We start from the raw sequence: 18,734 nt of genomic DNA on the forward strand, positions 1-18,734 counted from the left end.
ATTATGTTATGCTTTAGCTATTGAAAAATAGCAGACCTATACAAGCTCGTAGCGCGCCACTCGGTGGAGCGCTACGAGCTTGTATAGGTCTGCTATTTTTTTTAAAGAAATCGAAGAACGACCGACATGGAAAAACAGAAAACTGTCAGGATGTAGAAGACATTAGAATCTGATCTCAGGTCAGAATGGGTTAAAGTTGAACGGGGGAAACTCACTCGCTTCTCCACACACATGTGGCCGCGCTTTGTCTCTCGGTGCTTCTCATCCTGGCTAACCCGCAGAGCGTGACCACATCCGAACACTGGGGGGAATGTCCTGGGAACGGGTCCAGAGCGTGACCACATCCGAACACTGGGGGGAATGTCCTGGGAACGGGTCCAGAGCGTGACCACATCCGAACACTGGGGGGAATGTCCTGGGAACGGGTCCAGAGCGTGACCACATCCGAACACTGGGGGGAATGTCCTGGGAACGGTGTCCAGCTCTGCGTTTCACGCATGCAACGGGAGAATGTCCGTTTCGGATGAGTGATAAGGTAAATCGGCGAGGTGCATATATATATATATATATATATATATATATATATATATATATACGTTGGTTTGACATACTAACCGGTTGACCTCCAGGATTAATTAATCTTATCTATCACGCATTGCCAAGGTTTTGTCGCGCGCAACCCTTATTTTGACGAGCCACGTATCTGTAACCGGATGTTACAATGACAACATGCTGTGTGTGTGTGTGTGTGTGTGTGTGTGTGTGTGTGTGTGTGTGTGTGTGTGTGTGTGTGTGTGTGTGTGTGTGTGTGTGTGTGTGTGTGTGTGTGTGTGTGTGTGTGTGTGTGTGTGTGTGTGTGTGTGTGTGTGTGTGTGTGTGTGTGTGTGTGTGTGTGTGTGTGTGTGTGTGTGTGTGTGGTGTCTTGACCGGTTGTTCTCTCAGTCGGTGGTGAAAAAACCCGACCGCGAGTATCTCAAGCGCCTGCCGTCGGCCGCTGAAAAGACCCAGAAACGGCATTCTTTGCGCCGATTTGGAGACGCAGGCCATTGAAAGCAGCACGTTATGTAGAGTGCAAGTGGATGCGCGCGACATGCGTGGCAGGTTAAAACTAAGGTTAAAACTTGGGGACGCCCAACGCAAAACCCAAACCAAACATCTCTCCTATAGAGCGCCGCAGTCCCTCCCCCTTTCAGAACGACGAGTGGCCCATAGGAAATGATTCTCCATTCATTTTTCTCCATAGGCTTTTCAAAAGGTATTTATATAAAGACGGTTACGCCGCGGACAAAGCCGACTCGGATCGTGACAAATCATGACAACTAAACACAATATTTTGGGCCGATCGAATAATTAGAAAGAAGAGAATAAAGGCAGGAGACAACACTATTTGTTTGTTTTTTCTTCTTATAAATTATTTGATCGTGTGTGATCGTGTGTGTTAAGCTGTAGGCCTACATGCTAGCATCACTCCTATAGCTTTTGGCAGCCTGTGATATGTGGTTAAAGGTGCCTCCGGGTCTTCCGTCCAACCGCTTCATCTTTTACAATAAAGATGCTGTGTCAGCCCTTCGCTCTCATCCCGTCTCATTCCAGGCTGTGGAATGACTTGGCACTCTGCCTCATACATTGCCAGTGTCGGACGGTAACTAAAACAACCCACGTTTTCCAGGAGTATTGTAACTTTTTTTATTTTTTTTAAAACCTCTTTTTCTCCAAATGTAATGTGATCTGTGTCCAATCTGTTTGTTGGGTAGAGGGTGTTAACCCTTTTTGGTGTTGGCGTCATGTCAAGCTTTATAGCTATTGAAAAATAGCAGATCTACAAGCAGATCTACGAGCTTGTAGGTCTGCTATTTTTTTGGAAAAGTCGAAGAACGACTGACATAGACACATAGCTTTTTCAGAAAACTCTCAGGATGTAGAAGACATTCTTTTTTTTTTTTCAATCTGATCTGATCTCAGGTCAGAATGGGTTAACTCGTTTTCCAATTTCATATATCTTTTGGGGGTCCTTGACATGAAAATGTTTGGAAACTGCCGACAGAAGCATAGGGTATTTCAGAAAACTTTCAGGATTTAGTAGACTTTTTTTTTTTTTTTTTCAACGTCAGGCCTAAATGGGTTAAAAAGGGGGGGGGGGGAAGCTATGACGACTAAAACTGAGACTACATTTATTGACAATTGTGTCGACAAATAAACTAGACTAAAACGTTGTGGAGGGAACTAGTGGAGATGGAGGAGAGGTGCAGTGGAATTAAAAAGTGGCTTTGGAAGCTCGTATCGTCCCGTGAGATTGTCTTATGGATGTGCTTAATTTGTGACACCGTCGTGCAATGACAAATCAGGCTTAAAATGTAAATGCATCATCTGGAGGGAATCCCTCTCAGTTAAAAAAAGAAAACTAAACAAAGACTGGACCAGTAATATGTTCACGCAAACGTATAACCCTGTTGTTTTGTCTTCCTTCTAAAGCAAATCCCAGCCCTTTCTTATCTCCCAACTTCCTACAGTTCTGCATTCTGTTTTGTCTGCTTGCCTCATGACTTCTCTCCATTGTCTGTTTCTGTGATTGTATCATTATTATAATCTGTTGTGTATTGGTGTATTGTGTACAGTAGGAGACCTCCATTACCTACTCTGTTACACACCTGTGTGTTTATACATCAGAATTAATTCTACTGGTCGGTAATTCATACGAAAACTGCCTATACTGTAGGCAGGCTACTATACAGTTTCTGTCCTCCCTCTCTCACTCTCTCACTCGCACGCACGCACGCACGCACGCACGCAGGGTCTTCTAATGGTTCCATTTAAGGAACCTCTAATGGTTCCATGTGTGTGCTTTGTTCAGATAATGTAGCAGGTGGTGTGTGTGTGTGTGTGTGTGTGTGTGTGTGTGTGTGTGTGTGTGTGTGTGTGTGTGTGTTTGTATTTGTGCATGGTGTGATGTAAATCCCTTCACCAGCCCTTTCAGGCTTTTTTACACTCAAAAGCAGTGCATTTGTGTACGATGTTTGTACCACGTCAACCATTGGATGGATGTATGATGGATTTATCGCGTCCCTCGCTTCACACTCGCTATATCATTTGTGATATATAGTATACTCGAAATAGTGTGCTGCCATTAGAGCGTATACAAACTGCATTCCAAAAAGCTTTCCTAGAAGCTTTGCCATTGGTCCATTTGCCTGTCTACTTCCTGATTGGTTAGTCATTTCGACCGGGTTTCTTTCTCTATCCGTTGACCAATGACAAAGCTTCTCTAGGAACATCTTTGAATGCAGATTGGGGCCCCTTAGATGTGTCACAGAGACCACATTTTGTTTCGGGAGCGCTTTAGTCATTGCTGACTGAATAATAAAACATAAAAAAAAAAGCATTACAATTTTGACATATTATTGCTTATAGCTACTTTAACCCTCTAAGACCCAGCGTTGCTTTTTAGCAACAATTTTATTTTAATTAATTATTTTTATTTTTATTTTTTCTGTTCTTTTTTCACCTAAACGTCATCAGTGATGTTCATTGCAATGCCATTTCAATGCCATTGGTCATGATATTGGCATATAAATACCCCCCACAGAGGCTGAAATTCACACAATTTAAAAATGTCTGGTTTGAACATTATTTTGTTAACCTCTGACTTTTGACCTTTACCCTAATAAAAGTAAGTAAAATAATTGTAAAATATGTTTTTTTGTGATCATTAGAATGTCTAGAACATGTTTTATTCATTATTGTGAAAGATATCCCCCAAATGTAAATTATTAATTTATTATATTATTATATAATTATTATACATTTTTCATCAAACTTTATTTTTTTTCATTTTTTTTAGTCCTAGTAGTACAAAGTAGTAGTAAGGTTGAAATCTATTTTTTGCAAGTAGAAATTAATGCGGGTGTTATAGGGTTAATGTTGCGTTGCGGCCTTTCAGGGCTTAGGAGGCACTCCCGATATAGATTATTATTATTGGCTCAGGTGGCGTCTTTCCAGAGTATGGGTTCAGACCTCGGGGCAGCCATTCAAAAAATGAGCCTACACTGCACGCGTACACCATGGCACTGCCCACCGTATACAGCGCGCGACCTATTCGTCTCTCTATATCCCGCGTTGCCATTGGCAGACCCATTCAACCTTCGCTGTGTCTCTGTCCCCATTGGCTATATTACAGACGAGGACTGGGAGGCGGGCCAGCTGCTGGGCTTCGAACCCTGCAGCGAGAACCTGGTGACCGGCTGCAACATCCAAGATGGCCGCTGCGTGTGCCACGCCCTGCGGACCTGCACCAACCCCTTCCAGTTCCCGTCGCTCGACAGCTGCCAGACCGCCCTGCAGCACATAGAAGGTCTGTGTGTGTGTGTGTGTCTGTGTGTCTGTGTGTGTGTCTGTGTGTGTGTCTCTGTGTGTGTGTCTGTGTCCTCTTAAACTCTGTCTGTCTGTCTGTACTGAGTAATTTTGACCAAAAATAACCATGATATTGACGTAAGAAAACATGTCCTGGTTGAGGGTGATATGTTTTTGTTGCATTCCCCCCCCCCCCCCCCCCCCCAGTGAGTCATCAGGACATCAAAGGGGATCTCTCACGGTTACAGACCTGTTAAGAGTCCATTTGGTTCCATTTCCCCGCTCACGGTTACAGACCCGTGTGTGCGTGCGTGCGTGCGTGCGTGCGTGCGTGCGTGCGTGCGCGGTCCCGTCTGTGACTGTGTGTGTGTCTCACACACAAACCAATACATCGAGCAGCATTACATTTCTCGTGCACGTTGCTGGCGAGCGCCGAGACACACCGTGCATATATTATTTCACATCACGGGTCAGCGAGTCGACGGCTGCTTTTATCTTGTGTGAGTTTATATAGCGTCGGATCCACCGTCTCTCCGCGGAGCTCTGCCTTCAAGTTTCTGCTCTTAATTTCAAGTGAAGATATTTTCTAGTATTTTTCTACACCCCGTTATATATATATGTATATATATATATATATGCTTAGTTGGCTCTGTACATGATCGCCTCCTTTTCTCCTCCTCTTGCCTCCCCTACAAAACTAGCATGAATACAAGCTCTCAATGTGTCGCAAACGCTACACACTGTGAGCTTGTAGATCTGCTGAATCTGCCGAATGTTTGCCTCCATATTTGGGACGCTTGGATTCATGTGGTTTATGACAGATCGCATTCTATGCTGTCTCTGTCTCTGTCTCTCTGTCTCTGTGTCTGTCTCTGTCTCTGTCTCTGTCTCTGTCTCTCTGTCTCTCTGTCTCTCTGTCTCTCTGTCTCTCTGTCTCTGTGTCTCTGTCTCTGTCTCTGTCTCTCTGCCTCTCTGTCTCTCTGCCTCTCTGTCTCTCTGTCTCTGTCTCTGTCTCTGTCTCTGTCTCTGTCTCTGTCTCTGTCTCTGTCTCTGTCTCTGTCTCTGTCTCTCTCTCTCTCTCTCTCTCTCTCTGTCTCTCTCTCTCTGTCTCTCTCTCTCTCTCCTTGCTGATTTCCGTTGTTGTCTATTGTAAAGCGCTCTGTAACCCAGTTTTGAAAGGTGCTACTGTATATAATTCAAGTTTTATCACTATCATTTCATTAGCATAGCGCACACACGCACACACACACACACACACACACACGTCACCGTAGCAACCTGCAGTGCATACATACGCACTGTAGGCTGAGGAGCGTAAAAGGAGGAGGAGTGTAAAAAGCATGTATCTTTCTCTCAGTGGTGTGAGTATTTAGCAGGTATAAGTCATCTACGTGACGTCAGTGCCTTTGGAACAGAACCATCCATGACTAGAGTGGGATTGAACCTTTGACCTTTGCATTATATTACCCCGCCCACATTGACTCCCACTTGACTCCCGCTGGTGGTCTTCAATGACCTCACACTCGCATCCAGAGCATTTGTTCCCATTGGCTGTTGGTCTATTTTCAGCAAATGTAAAAACAGTCCTTACGACGGCATCAAGGCCCACCAAAATACATTTTAGTCAACTAAATCAACTGTAGATTTAGTTGACTAAAATCTCATGACATTTAGTCGACTAAAACTAGACTAACAATAACACATTCCAGGTGACTGAAATGTGACTAAAACTAAATGAAAACTATTCACAAGACTATGACTAAAACCAAAATTTGCTGCCAAAAACAACACTGGCGTGCGTGCGTGCGTGCGTGCGTGCGTGTGTGTGTGCGTGCGTGCGTGCGTGTGTGCCCTTATCTGGTTGGAACATACAGATAACAACATGCCTGCCTGTGTATGTTGACAGCGGGTGTAACTGGAGGCTCACGTTCAAACATGGTATGTGTTTGCGTTCGTCGGCGTGCCGTCAGCAGGGCTCCCTGACGCCGCGTCTCATCTGGATCCATCTCCAGACTTGGCTCACATGTTGACTCTTTCTTTGAGACGTGTGTGATGTAGACATGTGTGATGTAGACATGTGTGATGTAGACATGTGTGATGCAGACATGTGTGATGCAGACGTGTGTGACGCAGACATGTGTGATGCAGACGTGTGTGATGCAGACATGTGTGATGCAGACATGTGTGATGCAGACATGTGTGATGCAGACATGTGTGATGCAGACATGTGTGATGCAGACATGTGTGATGCAGACATGTGTGATGCAGACATGTGTGATGCAGACATGTGTGATGCAGACGTGTGTGATGTAGACATGTGTGATGCAGACATGTGTGATGCAGACATGTGTGATGCAGACATGTGTGATGCAGACGTGTGTGATGCAGACATGTGTGATGCAGACATGTGTGATGCAGACGTGTGTGATGCAGACGTGTGTGATGCAGACATGTGTGACGCAGACATGTGTGATGCAGACATGTGTGACGCAGACATGTGCGACGCAGACATGTGCGATGCAGACATGTGTGACGCAGACATGTGTGACGCAGACATGTGTGATGCAGACATGTGTGACGCAGACATGTGCGACGCAGACATGTGCAATGCAGACATGTGTGACGCAGACATGTGTGACGCAGACATGTGTGATGTAGACATGTTTTTCATGCAGTCTTTGTGCTAGTGTACATGGCATGTCACATTTGACAGAGTTATAACGACAACTCTGTTAACTTCACGGGGCTTCAGTCCTATATCGTGGCTCTCTTCCACATACAGGGCTGTATTTTGCGTGTCTTAAGTACCAGGTCTTATTCCCTATAACTTGAGTAAAGTAAAGACCTGGAGGCGTGATCAATGCTCTTTGGCCACTCAGAAATTCTGAGTGGCCAAATTCATATGTTTTAAACGCGTCACATGTTCCAGGGATTTACAGTGTACTGCTGTCTCTGTCTCTCTGTCTGTCTCTCTGTCTCTGTCTCTGTGTCTGTCTCTCTGTCTCTGTCTCTCTGTCTCTGTGTCTGTCTCTCTGTCTCTGTGTCTGTCTCTGTGTCTGTCTCTTTGTCTCTGTGTCTGTCTCTCTGTCTCTGTGTCTGTCTCTGTGTCTCTGTGTCTGTCTCTCTGTCTCTGTGTCTGTCTCTCTGTCTCTGTCTCTGTCTCTCTGTGTCTGTCTCTCTGTCTCTGTGTCTGTCTCTCTGTCTCTGTGTCTGTCTGTCTCGGAGTGTGAACATCATGTCACTCTGTGTCAAGTAATCTTTGTTTCTATAGCACATTTAAACACAACAGAAGTTGACCCAAAGTGCTTTCCATTAAAAAAAAAAAAACATTCCATCATAAAATGCAGCATAATAAAAAAGAGCAATATATACAGTATACCTCATACAAATACTATGACATCAAAAGGAGTTAACATAAGAGCAGTACAATTTGACACAGAAGTTGAAAGAAAAAAGACAAGCATTCTATGACCAGAGAAGGCCATAATTATACTGTAAGTTTGATTTGTCTCCACTTTTTGTCTATACTGTATGTGTGTAAGTCACCGTGTGTATATACTGTGTGTGTGTGTGTGTGTGTGCGCTTTCAAGTGTGTGTGTGTGTGTGTGTGTGTGTGTGAGAGAGTGTGTGTGTGTGTGTTCTGTAGCCTTCACTTCTGTCTCGACATCCTCGTCTCTGTGTTGGCGTTTGTTTGATTGTGTGATAAAAGAGAGAACGGGCTCAGCACGTCGTGCACTAAGCCTATTGTTTGATCATGCCTTGCTTTTAGTTTCCATTGTTTTTTTCTTGATGGCGATTATGATTAAAAAGAAAAGAAAAACAAGAAACCATTTGTTCTCTCTACCTTGTGTGGCGCCGCCCGGTTTAAAGGGGTGTCTGTTAACAAGCTCATATCGCGCCACTCGGTGGCGCGATATGAGCTTGTAGATCTGCTATTTTTCAATAGCTAAAGCACGACATGATGCTAACACCAAAATGGGTGCCCGGTCAGAATGGGTTAAACATCAGGTCATGCTTTAGCTATTGAAAAAATATCAGATCTACAAGCTCGTACAATAGCTTTTTTCTTTGCTCCTGGGAGGTCCCTGGAACAACATGTTTTGAGATGGTCTGTGGCCAAAAACAGATAATTCTGGGGGCCCTTGACATGAAAAGGCTTGGCCACACCACTGACATGGAAACTCAGTCCTAAGTGGGTTAAAACAGCTCAGTCAGACTCTCAGACGCGGGGTCTTGTTTTTCCATAAATAACATTTCTCCTCTCCGCGGCGGTGAGCGTGCTTCAGTTTTTATCGATGAAACGCGGAAAGGGGTTGAGCGTTTGGAGCACTGTCGAGTGTGTGTGTGTGTGGCTGCCGCTTGCACGCACGTCGCGTCGCACACGATGGATGGATGTTTGTCAAGTCCTCTCGCAGGACTGGAGTGATTTGGACGGGGGGGTGTGAGTGTGAGCCAGGAGGGCGGTCATCATTTCTCTGCAGGTTGTCAAGAAAGCAATCCTGAAGATGTAAAGTGTCTTGCTATAGCATAGTGTTGCTATAGGTTGATTTATGAATACACTACGCACACACGCACGTGCTGCGCATTTATGGACCGTCGCCGTCGGGCAAAAAAACCTCTTCTCTTCATGTTCAGACTTTTTGTGATTTTTTTTTTCTCCCCTTTCCCCGTAAGTTAATCAGAATCAGAATCCTTTATTGCCATGACATGTAGACATGTTAGGAATGTGTCTCGGTGGGACAACAGAGTGACAGATACAACATCATAGGACAAAGTGACACAACGGGACAAGACTGTTTGGCAAAGTGCAAAAACAACATGAACAGTGAATAAATATGAAGTGCAGAGAGTTCAAGTGTTCAGGTCAGTTCAGAGCACAACAGTGTTGTTTTTGGCAGCACATTTCTATTTTAGTTTTAGTCATAGTCTCTTGAATAGTTTTCACTTAGTTTTAGTCACATTTTAGTCACCTGGAATGTTCTAGTGTTTAGTCTAGTTTTAGTCGACTAAATGTCATACGATTTTAGTCGACTAAATCTACGGTTGATTTAGTCGACAAATGTGTTTTGACAGGCCTTGATGTCGTTGTAATGACATATTTTACACTTTGGTTGCATGCTGAAAATAGCAGATCTACAATCTCACAAAGCGTCGCAGAGAGAGAAGCTGTGTTCCCATGGATGGATAGAGATGTAGTCATTTTAGTCGCCAGCATCTTGTTAATACCTTGCAGTGGTTTGACATTTTTTTATATATAAAACCCCACAGACCCACCTAAACCACTTTAACGTTCAGCAAATGTTTTAAAAGAAAATAGCAAAACACGCCAGATGCAACACACTGGGAGCTTGTAGATCGGGCCTCTATTGTGTTAACACTGTTAACTCGAATTTGGGCATTGATTTTCAAAATACAAATTGGGTTTCAAGTGTTTCAGAACTGTACAACTTGTTAAACCATGGTTAATATACAGTATATACAGTAGAGTTCTCAATGGGCATGACGCAAGGGCCAGACTAATTAGCATACATTCTAGACCCCCGACCTGGCCCGGTCGGGTTCGGGGGCAGAATCCGAGAACTCTGTGACACCCAGCGTTCAGATAATACCCAATTAAAGGAGTCTTGTCCGTAGGCTCGTTATCTCTGGCCATATAATCCTCCACACACATTTTCTCCTAATTCTCATCAGGAGTTTATCCCATTCCGGGCGGGCAACCCCTTTTGGCGTTTTAACCCATTCTGACCTGAGATCAGATTCTAGAAATGTCTTCTACGTCCTGACAGTTTTCCATTCTGACCTGAGATCAGATTAAAAAAAATGTCTTCTATGTCAGTCGCTCTTCGATCTTTCAAAAAATAGCAGACCTACAAGCTCGTAGCGCGCCACTCGGTGGCGCGCTATGAGCTTGTAGATCTGCTATTTTTCAATAGCTAAAGCATAACATGATGCTAACACCAAAATGGTTAAAGCATTATGTCATGCTTTAGCTGTTGGAAAAATAGCAGATCTACAAGCTCGTAGGTCTGCTATTTTTCTTTTTTTTTATCGTGAAAATGTGCATGAAATCTTTGAATATACGGTATATTGTTACAGAGCGAGTTTATAACTCAAGTCTTTGCTACCGGGAGGGTCCCTGGAACAACATATTTTCAGATGGGGGTCATATATATATTTGGGGGTCCTTGACATGAAATATGTTTGAGAACCGCTGAAATAGAAACATGAGGTTTTTCAGAAAACTGTTAAATTCAACGTCAGGCCTAAATGGGTTATTTACAACGGGCGGGCGCCGGTCAGAGGCGGATTAGCCTCATAATATCCAGCATGGGGACCCTTTGCAGTGGAAGTGCTCGCTACAGCGGTGACTGTATCTTTGTGCTGTCTACGATCAGATGTGAGAGTTTGAATAAATGTTGGCTTCCAGCAAACTTGGGCATTTTCAAAACGAAATAACACGACATTTGTATATACGTCAATGTCTGGCAATTTAAAAACCGCACTGCAGCCGGAGTTGTTTTTAAATCTCGGCGCTGCATCGACGGATTCATTAACGGATTTTGAACTTTTTTATAGCGACCTGTAAATGGAGTGTGCAACGTTTACAATGACGTTTTTAATGTCATTTAATTGCATGCAATTGAATAAAACTTTTTTTTTTTTTTTTTTTTTAGATTAATTTTTTGGCTTTTGTGCCTTCATTGATATAGTTACAGTGAAGGGAAGAGACCCGCAGCAAAGGTCGTCATGAACTAGGGATGCCACAAAGTGACCATCAGCCAAATCGAATAGTCGACAGCTCTGCCGATTAATAATCGATTAATCGACCCACCCCCCCCCCCCCCCCCCAAAAAAAGATTTTATATTATGCACATGCCATGGTCACATAACCATTATATGTTGAGTGCATGCTTTGATGGTTACAGTTTTATAATCAGTTTTGAGGAGTAAAAAGTAGTTTCATAAGGGGCTGGTATGAAGTACTTGATATAAAGAGAACATGTTCAGTTCACGACTAGTCTACACTCTACTCTACACCTCCCTTCATTTCATGTGATTGTCTGTCTGGCAGGCACTTAACAAGCGATCGTTAACTGTGTCTGTTAGAGAGAGGGGCAGAGAAGAGTGGCTTTGCTCAACTTGATTTATACTTATATTCTCCACTCTGATGAAGGTACATGTTCGATATATCATGCAGCCTTACTTATTAGCCTATATTTTATGATCGATTATGAAATATTAAAATCGATTTCGGAGACCACGATGAATAATCGTAAAATCGATTAATCGGCGGCATCCCTATCATGAACGGGACTCGAACACGCGACACGCCGTCAGGCCCAGAGCCTATATGTGTGGCATGATGCGCCTGGACCGCTAGGCCAGCGTGCGCGCCGCGATTGGATAACACTTTAAACGTCCTATGTGACTTCCTATGTGTGCGTGCGTGCGTGTGTGTGTGTCTCCGTCCGTCCGTCCAGACAAATCACACAGAAACAACTCATGGAATGTGTGTCTGTTAGGGCTGGGCGATATGACGATATATATCGTATTTTCGATAGAAAATGTCTATCACGAAAAATAATCTATATCGCTTATATCGCCGTTTCGTTTTACGGCAGTGTTTACGGCAGTATTTTACGTCACAGCGCTTATATACGGCATGCCCAGCAGCCGACCGCACTGAAAACAGTGAGCCAACACCTTTCGGATGTCTTCTCTATTATATACTCTAAGGCCAACACGACCACAACACAAGGGTGCTTGCACCTAAGAGGGGCAACGTCTTCATTGTATGGATATGGAAGTGGTTTGGATTACATGAAGGGAGATGATGGCTGACGAGATTCAGAGCGGTGTAAGGGGCACGTTCGGAAATACCACACCGGAGCGCACTCATCTATCAGTTTGCATTGCACAGTGCGCTATTTCCGAACGCGCCCTTAGAGTAACCGGTCATTCACTGTTATAAATGTAGGTTTCATGTTGGGTCAAATTGATAAATTGCGTGAGCCACGTATGTTTTACACAGTTGAACAATAAGCTTGTCCGTCGTCGGTTGCAAACTTCTTCCAAGACGTTCCTCTTACCTGTGCAGTCCTGCTGCTGCGTGTCTTTTATTGTTCCAAATAAATTATTCCATTTGAAAAGTCCTTACTTCAGCAACAGCTTCCAACAACAACAACACAAGACGCTGACTTTGTTGTGATCATCAAAAAAAAGGAAAAGAAAAACCTCCACTTTTCCCATAATACGCACAGCTGGGCACGGAGAGTTGACGACGCGGTCGCGTTCTCTCTCACTCTATCGCCTGTAGTCAATTAAACATCGTTAAGCTGCCCAACGTCTTTAACAAACTAAACTATAAGTAACTACAACAGAACATTTTGATTCCCTATACAGAGCTTAACATGAACTGAAACAACTTTAGTGACAAACTGTGACATGAGGTATTTATTTTTTCCTTAAGCCAATTTAATGCAGACACAGGCCTGTACTTCTGTCTGAATGGCAACGTCTTATTTTTTTCTTTTTAATTGTCATAATAATTATTATTATTATTCATAATAATAATAATAAAACTTTATTTGTATAGCACCTTTCATGACATGAAATGCAGCTCTCAAAGTGCTTTACAGAGCAATGGAGAAAAAAAGAAAAGCAAGGCAACGACATTGAAAAACAAGCAGTAATGCAATACAGTGAGGACATGAATAACAAAAAATAAAAGATCAATTAAAAGCAATGTTGTAGAAGTGGGTCTTGAGCTGTGCTTTAAAAATGTCTACAGAGGCTGAACAATTGAGTTCAGCCTCTAATTATTATATATTTTATTTTGTAATATTTTTGTACTTGCTTTGGGCCTGTCTGTGCATGGGCAGGGCATCAGTATTATATTCATAGACTGGATAATGTGAATTTAATTGTTTTTTGAGTGGTGCAACCACTATAGACAGCTATGTGTGTGTCCATGTCCCTGTATCCGAGCACGGAAATAGCATAATTATTGTCACCACCAAGTGTCACTGTTTTGCAGCCTAACACAGACAGAGGCCAGGGAGGAGAGCTTGTACAGTACAGTACAGTACAGTACAGTACAGTACAGTACAGTACAGTACAGTACAGTACAGTACAGTACAGTACAGCCCAAGTACTGCCCAAGTACAGTAAAGTACTCGACCTGAACAAAAAACAATTTTTTTAGATAAAAAAATAGGTATCGTAAAAAATATGCTATATCGTGAGTATATCGTTATCGTGATAAAATAAATTCTATATCGTGATATGAGATTTTGTCATATCGCCCAGCCCTAGTGTCTGTCTGTCTGTCTGTCTGTGCGTGCGCGCGCGCGTCGGTCCAGACAAACCGCACACAGAAACAATGCATGGAATGCGGGCAATGTCCGTCCGGCCTGCTGCGTTGTCATGGCAGTCTAGTGACTGTTACATAAACCGTTGTTGCATTAACAACAGTGGCTCTTTAACCCACATAGACCCGCGGCCAAAGCATGTCTTCTAAATTCTTAGTTTTCTGAGAAAAAAACCCCCTATGTTTCTATATATATATACAGTATGTCGTTTCTCAACCTTTTCATGTGAAGGCTGAGGCGTTGTGTGAGCTCGTAGATCGTCTCGGGGCTGAGGCGCTGTGTGAGCTTGTAGATCGTCTCGGGGGCTGAGGCGCTGTGTGAGCTTGTAGATCGTCTCGGGGGCTGAGGCGTTGTGTGAGCTTGTAGATCGTCTCGGGGGCTGAGGCGTTGTGTGAGCTTGTAGATCGTCTCAGGCTGAGGCGTTGTGTGAGCTTGTAGATCGTCTCGGGGCTGAGGCGTTGTGTGAGCTTGTAGATCGTCTCGGGGCTGAGGCGTTGTGTGAGCTTGTAGATCGTCTCGGGGCTGAGGCGTTGTGTGAGCTTGTAGATCGTCTCGGGGGCTGAGGCGTTGTGTGAGCTCGTAGCTCATGTGGAAACGAGGCTTTAACACTCTGTCTGTTTCTCGTCTCCTCTCCTCGCTCGCTCGCTCACACTTTCACTCACTTGGCTTTCAACAAAACGGGAGGAAATACTTCACATTCCTTTGCCTGGAAGTAAGTGCGTGTGCGCATGCACGTGCACGCTTGTGCGTGTGTGTGTATATAAGAGGGCATGGTTCAGCTTTTCGTGTATAGCGTTTGGCTTATGTAATTTAATGGCACCGGATGCTTTTTTTTCTTTCAGAGAGAGAGACTGAGAGAGGGAGAGAGATACTGATGGAGGGGGAGGGAGGGGGGAGAGACTGAGAGAGAGCGAGAGGGAGAGAGAGAGAGAGAGAGGGAAGGGGAGGGAGGGAGAGAGAGATAGGGAGGGAGGGAGAGACTGAGAGAGAGGGAGAGGGAGGGAGAGAGAGACTGAGAGGGAGAGAGAGAGACTGAGGGAGAGAGAGAGAGACTGAGGGAGAGAGAGGGAGGAATGTGCTGTCATCATTCACTGGGATCTAGCGCAGAAATGTTCCCAAACAAGTCATGGCCTCACAGATGAAGGGGAAAGTGTCACACACACACAACCTCGGCCGGATGAGAGACACTGACTGGCTGGCTGACTGACTGACTGACTGACTGACTGGCTGACTGGCTGACTGACTGGCTGGCTGACTGACTGGCTGGCTGGCTGGCTGACTGACTGACTGACTGACTGGCTGACTGACTGACTGACTGACTGACTGACTGACTGACTGACTGACTGACTGACTGACTGACTGACTGACTGACTGACTGACTGACTGACTGACTGACAGACAGGCGGTGTTGGTGTGTTTTCTTTTGTTTTGTTTCGAGGACAAAAATATATCGAACCAAATGATCTACAGTCACGGTGGACATTTAGTGACGTGTAGATGCGCACAGACGCGCACACACACACACACACACACACAAACACATTGACACAGACGGAGACACACCTTTGTGTGCACACTCGCACGCGGACACACTCACAGAGGGACACGCACAGGCTCGGACACACACACACACACACACACACACACACACACGCTCGCGCGCGGACAGACCCATTTGTCTGGATTTGATGTTATTGGTGTTGGACCTCCCCTCCCTCCCTCGGGGGGTCGATTTTCCTGATTGGCCCGTGGGCTGAAGGTTGCTAGATGTGATTGGCCGGCTGTGTGAAGGTCACGGCTTCAGATTAATGACGGGAGCGCCGGTCAATGTCTGTCTGTCTGTCTGCCTGCCTGCCTGTCTGTCTGTCTGTCTGTCTGTCTGTCTGTCTGTCTGTCTGTCTGTCTGTCTGTCTGTCTGTCTGTCTGTCTGTCTGTCTGTCTGTCTGCCTGTCTGCCTGTCTGTCTGTCTGTCTGTCTGTCTGTCTGTCTGTCTGTCTGTCTGTCTGTCCCAGACTGATGACACAATGTCACAGCACAGATTGATCACTCTCACACACACACACACACAGTCACACACACACACACACACACACACACACACACACACTAGACACGTAAGGTGCATATACCGGTAAGATACAGGCAGGGTAAACAAGTCAAATTGGAAGTGATTACGTCAACAACGACAACAAATTTAATCGGGAAGCTGCTAAAAATGGAAGCCGATAAATGCCTCGTCTCTCCCGCATTGGATGAAATGAGACTTTCCCTAACCTGAAAATGTATCTTCTGTTTAATACAGAATTGGTTTCCTCAACCTGAAAATGTATTTTCTGTGAGAGAGGGGAAGACTCCTGTCACGGAACAAACAGTAGTAATGATTACTACCAGAATACAGAGATTTAACCCATTCTGACCGGGCACCCATTTTGGTGTCGGCATCATGTCGTGCTTTAGCTATTTAAAAATAGCAGATCTACAAGCTCCTATCGCGCCACCGAGTGGCGCGATACAAGCTTGTAGGTCTGCTATTTTTGAAAAATCTAAAAAAAACGACTGACATTTTTAGAATCTGATCTCAGGTCAGAATGGGTTCATCAGACCAGTGTGTGTCCGGCGGAAACCTTCGTATGAATCTGATCTCAGGTCAGAATGGGTTAAACCCTTTCAACTAGTAAACACCATCTGCTTTAGGCACAAATAATGTGTACAAAATAATGTAATCGGTCTCATTTTGTTCTCGACACACACATTAATACACGAAATACAGGAATTAGCCTGTTATTGTGCCACCGTGAGGCTGATTGGGGAAATGTGCGTGTATAATTTCACGGAAATTGCACACTGTGTTTGTGATTTTTGGCATTTTTTCCGAAACGGACCAATCGCGTGAGCTTTGGAAGCCAATCTTAGCCAATCAGGCCGCTCCTTGTTGATCACATGACTATGGAGATAGTGTATACCAAATTGTGTGATGTATGGATAAAAAGTGTGTGTGCACAGTTTGGCATGGATGAACGGTGCCGGAGATTAGCTGATAACGGAAGGACTGACGGAGTGCAAAACATACTGGAGACAATAATGATCCAAAATTGATTTTCAAATTTGTGGCGCACTGCAAGCTTGTACATCTGCTATGGTGTGTGTATGTAGCCAAGGCAAAACATTTAACCCATTTTGGACTGAGGACGATTCTAAAGAAATGACTTCTAAATCCTAAAGGCTTTCTGAAAAACCTACAGTATGGTTCTATGTCAGTGGTTCTCAAATCAAGGATCCCAGAAATTATATGTAATTGGCCGCCGACCCCCATCTGGAAATGCAGTATGTTGTTCCAGGGACCCCCCCAGAAGCAAATATTTCAGTTAAAAACATTCTGAAAGAATATACATTCAAAGATTTGCGCCACATATTCCAATCACATTTTAGTCACCTGGACTGTTTTAGTTTTAGTTAGTCTAGTTTGTGTCGACTAAATATAATATTTTAGTTGACTAAATCTACAGTTGATTTAGTCGACTAAAATGTGTTTTGGCGGGCCTTGATGCCGTCGTAATGGCTAATTGTTCACTTACACTTGAGCTTGTAGATCTGCTATTTTCAGCATGCAACAAAGACTTGTCCACTAGTTCTTTCCTAACTTCTAGTTTTTTATTTGTTGGCAAAATTGTCAATATATATATGTCTCAGTTTGAGTCGTCATAGCTTAGTTTTCAATTAGTTTCCATTTCGTTTCCGTCATAGCATTAGTCGACAAAATCTAAACTGCTATTCAACGCATCAGAATTAACATAATGTATGATGCATGTCATGAAATAGAAACACTATCTACAACAGAGATGGGGAGGGGGGGGGGGGGGGGGATGTCATTCATCCGCCCTCGTGCTCTCCTGATTTCTGAAATTAGAAAGAAAACAGTGTTCCGCATCATTTGGTGTCTGGAATTAGTGTCTGTCTCGGAATTAGAGAGAGAGAGAGACAGAGAGAGAGATTGAGAGATGGCTTCGGTGCAGTGAGAGATAAGACTAGAGTTCCGTCTCACTGAAACACAGTAACCAGGAAGACTTAGTTAGTCCAACCAGTAACCAGGAAGACTTAGTTAGTCCAACCAGTAACCAGGAAGACTTAGTTAGTCCAACCAGTAACCAGGAAGACTTAGTTAGTCCAACCAGTAACCAGGAAGACTTAGTTAGTCCAACCAGTAACCAGGAAGACTTAGTTAGTCCAACCAGTAACCAGGAAGACTTAGTTAGTCCAACCAGTAACCAGGAAGACTTAGTTAGTCCAACCAGTAACCAGGAAGACTTAGTTAGTCCAACCAGTAACCAGGAAGACTTAGTTAGTCCAACCAGTAACCAGGAAGACTTAGTTAGTCCAACCAGTAACCAGGAAGACTTAGTTAGTCCAACCAGTAACCAGGAAGACTTAGTTAGTCCAACCAGTAACCAGGAAGACTTAGTTAGTCCAACCAGTAACCAGGAAGACTTAGTTAGTCCAACCAGTAACCAGGAAGACTTAGTTAGTCCAACCAGTAACCAGTAAGACTTAGTTAGTCCAACCAGTAACCAGGAAGACTTAGTTAGTCCAACCAGTAACCAGGAAGACTTAGTTAGTCCAACCAGTAACCAGGAAGACTTAGTTAGTCCAACCAGTAACCAGGAAGACTTAGTTAGTCCAACCAGTAACCAGGAAGACTTAGTTAGTCCAACCAGTAACCAGGAAGACTTAGTTAGTCCAACCAGTAACCAGGAATACTTAGTTAGTCCAACCAGTAACCAGTAAGACTTAGTTAGTCCAACCAGTAACCAGTAAGACTTAGTTAGTCCAACCAGTAACCAGGAAGACTTAGTTAGTCCAACCAGTAACCAGTAAGACTTAGTTAGTCCAACCAGTAACCAGGAAGACTTAGTTAGTCCAACCAGTAACCAGGAAGACTTAGTTAGTCCAACCAGTAACCAGTAAGACTTAGTTAGTCCAACCAGTAACCAGGAAGACTTAGTTAGTCCAACCAGTAA

At 44.1% G+C, this 18,734-nt stretch overlaps 1 protein-coding gene across 8 annotated transcripts in view; it reads left to right on the forward strand.

The window, feature by feature from the left end:
• The window catches only part of crim1 (cysteine rich transmembrane BMP regulator 1 (chordin-like)), a 218,646-nt gene that overhangs the window by 54,065 nt on the left and 145,847 nt on the right, over positions 1–18,734 (forward strand). For all 8 annotated transcript variants that reach the window (XR_014570811.1, XR_014570812.1, XR_014570813.1 and 5 more), the window contains exon 2: positions 4,175–4,348. Coding sequence is in view for 2 of the 8 variants with exons in the window: in XM_083791307.1 (XP_083647433.1) it covers positions 4,175–4,348 (174 nt within the window). In the remaining 6 variants the exon portion in view is untranslated. The remainder of the gene's footprint in view (positions 1–4,174; positions 4,349–18,734) is intronic.

Source organism: Protomyctophum parallelum, assembly GCF_964188405.1.
Source record: "Protomyctophum parallelum genome assembly, chromosome: 20".
Classification (NCBI taxonomy): Eukaryota; Metazoa; Chordata; class Actinopteri; order Myctophiformes; family Myctophidae; genus Protomyctophum; species Protomyctophum parallelum.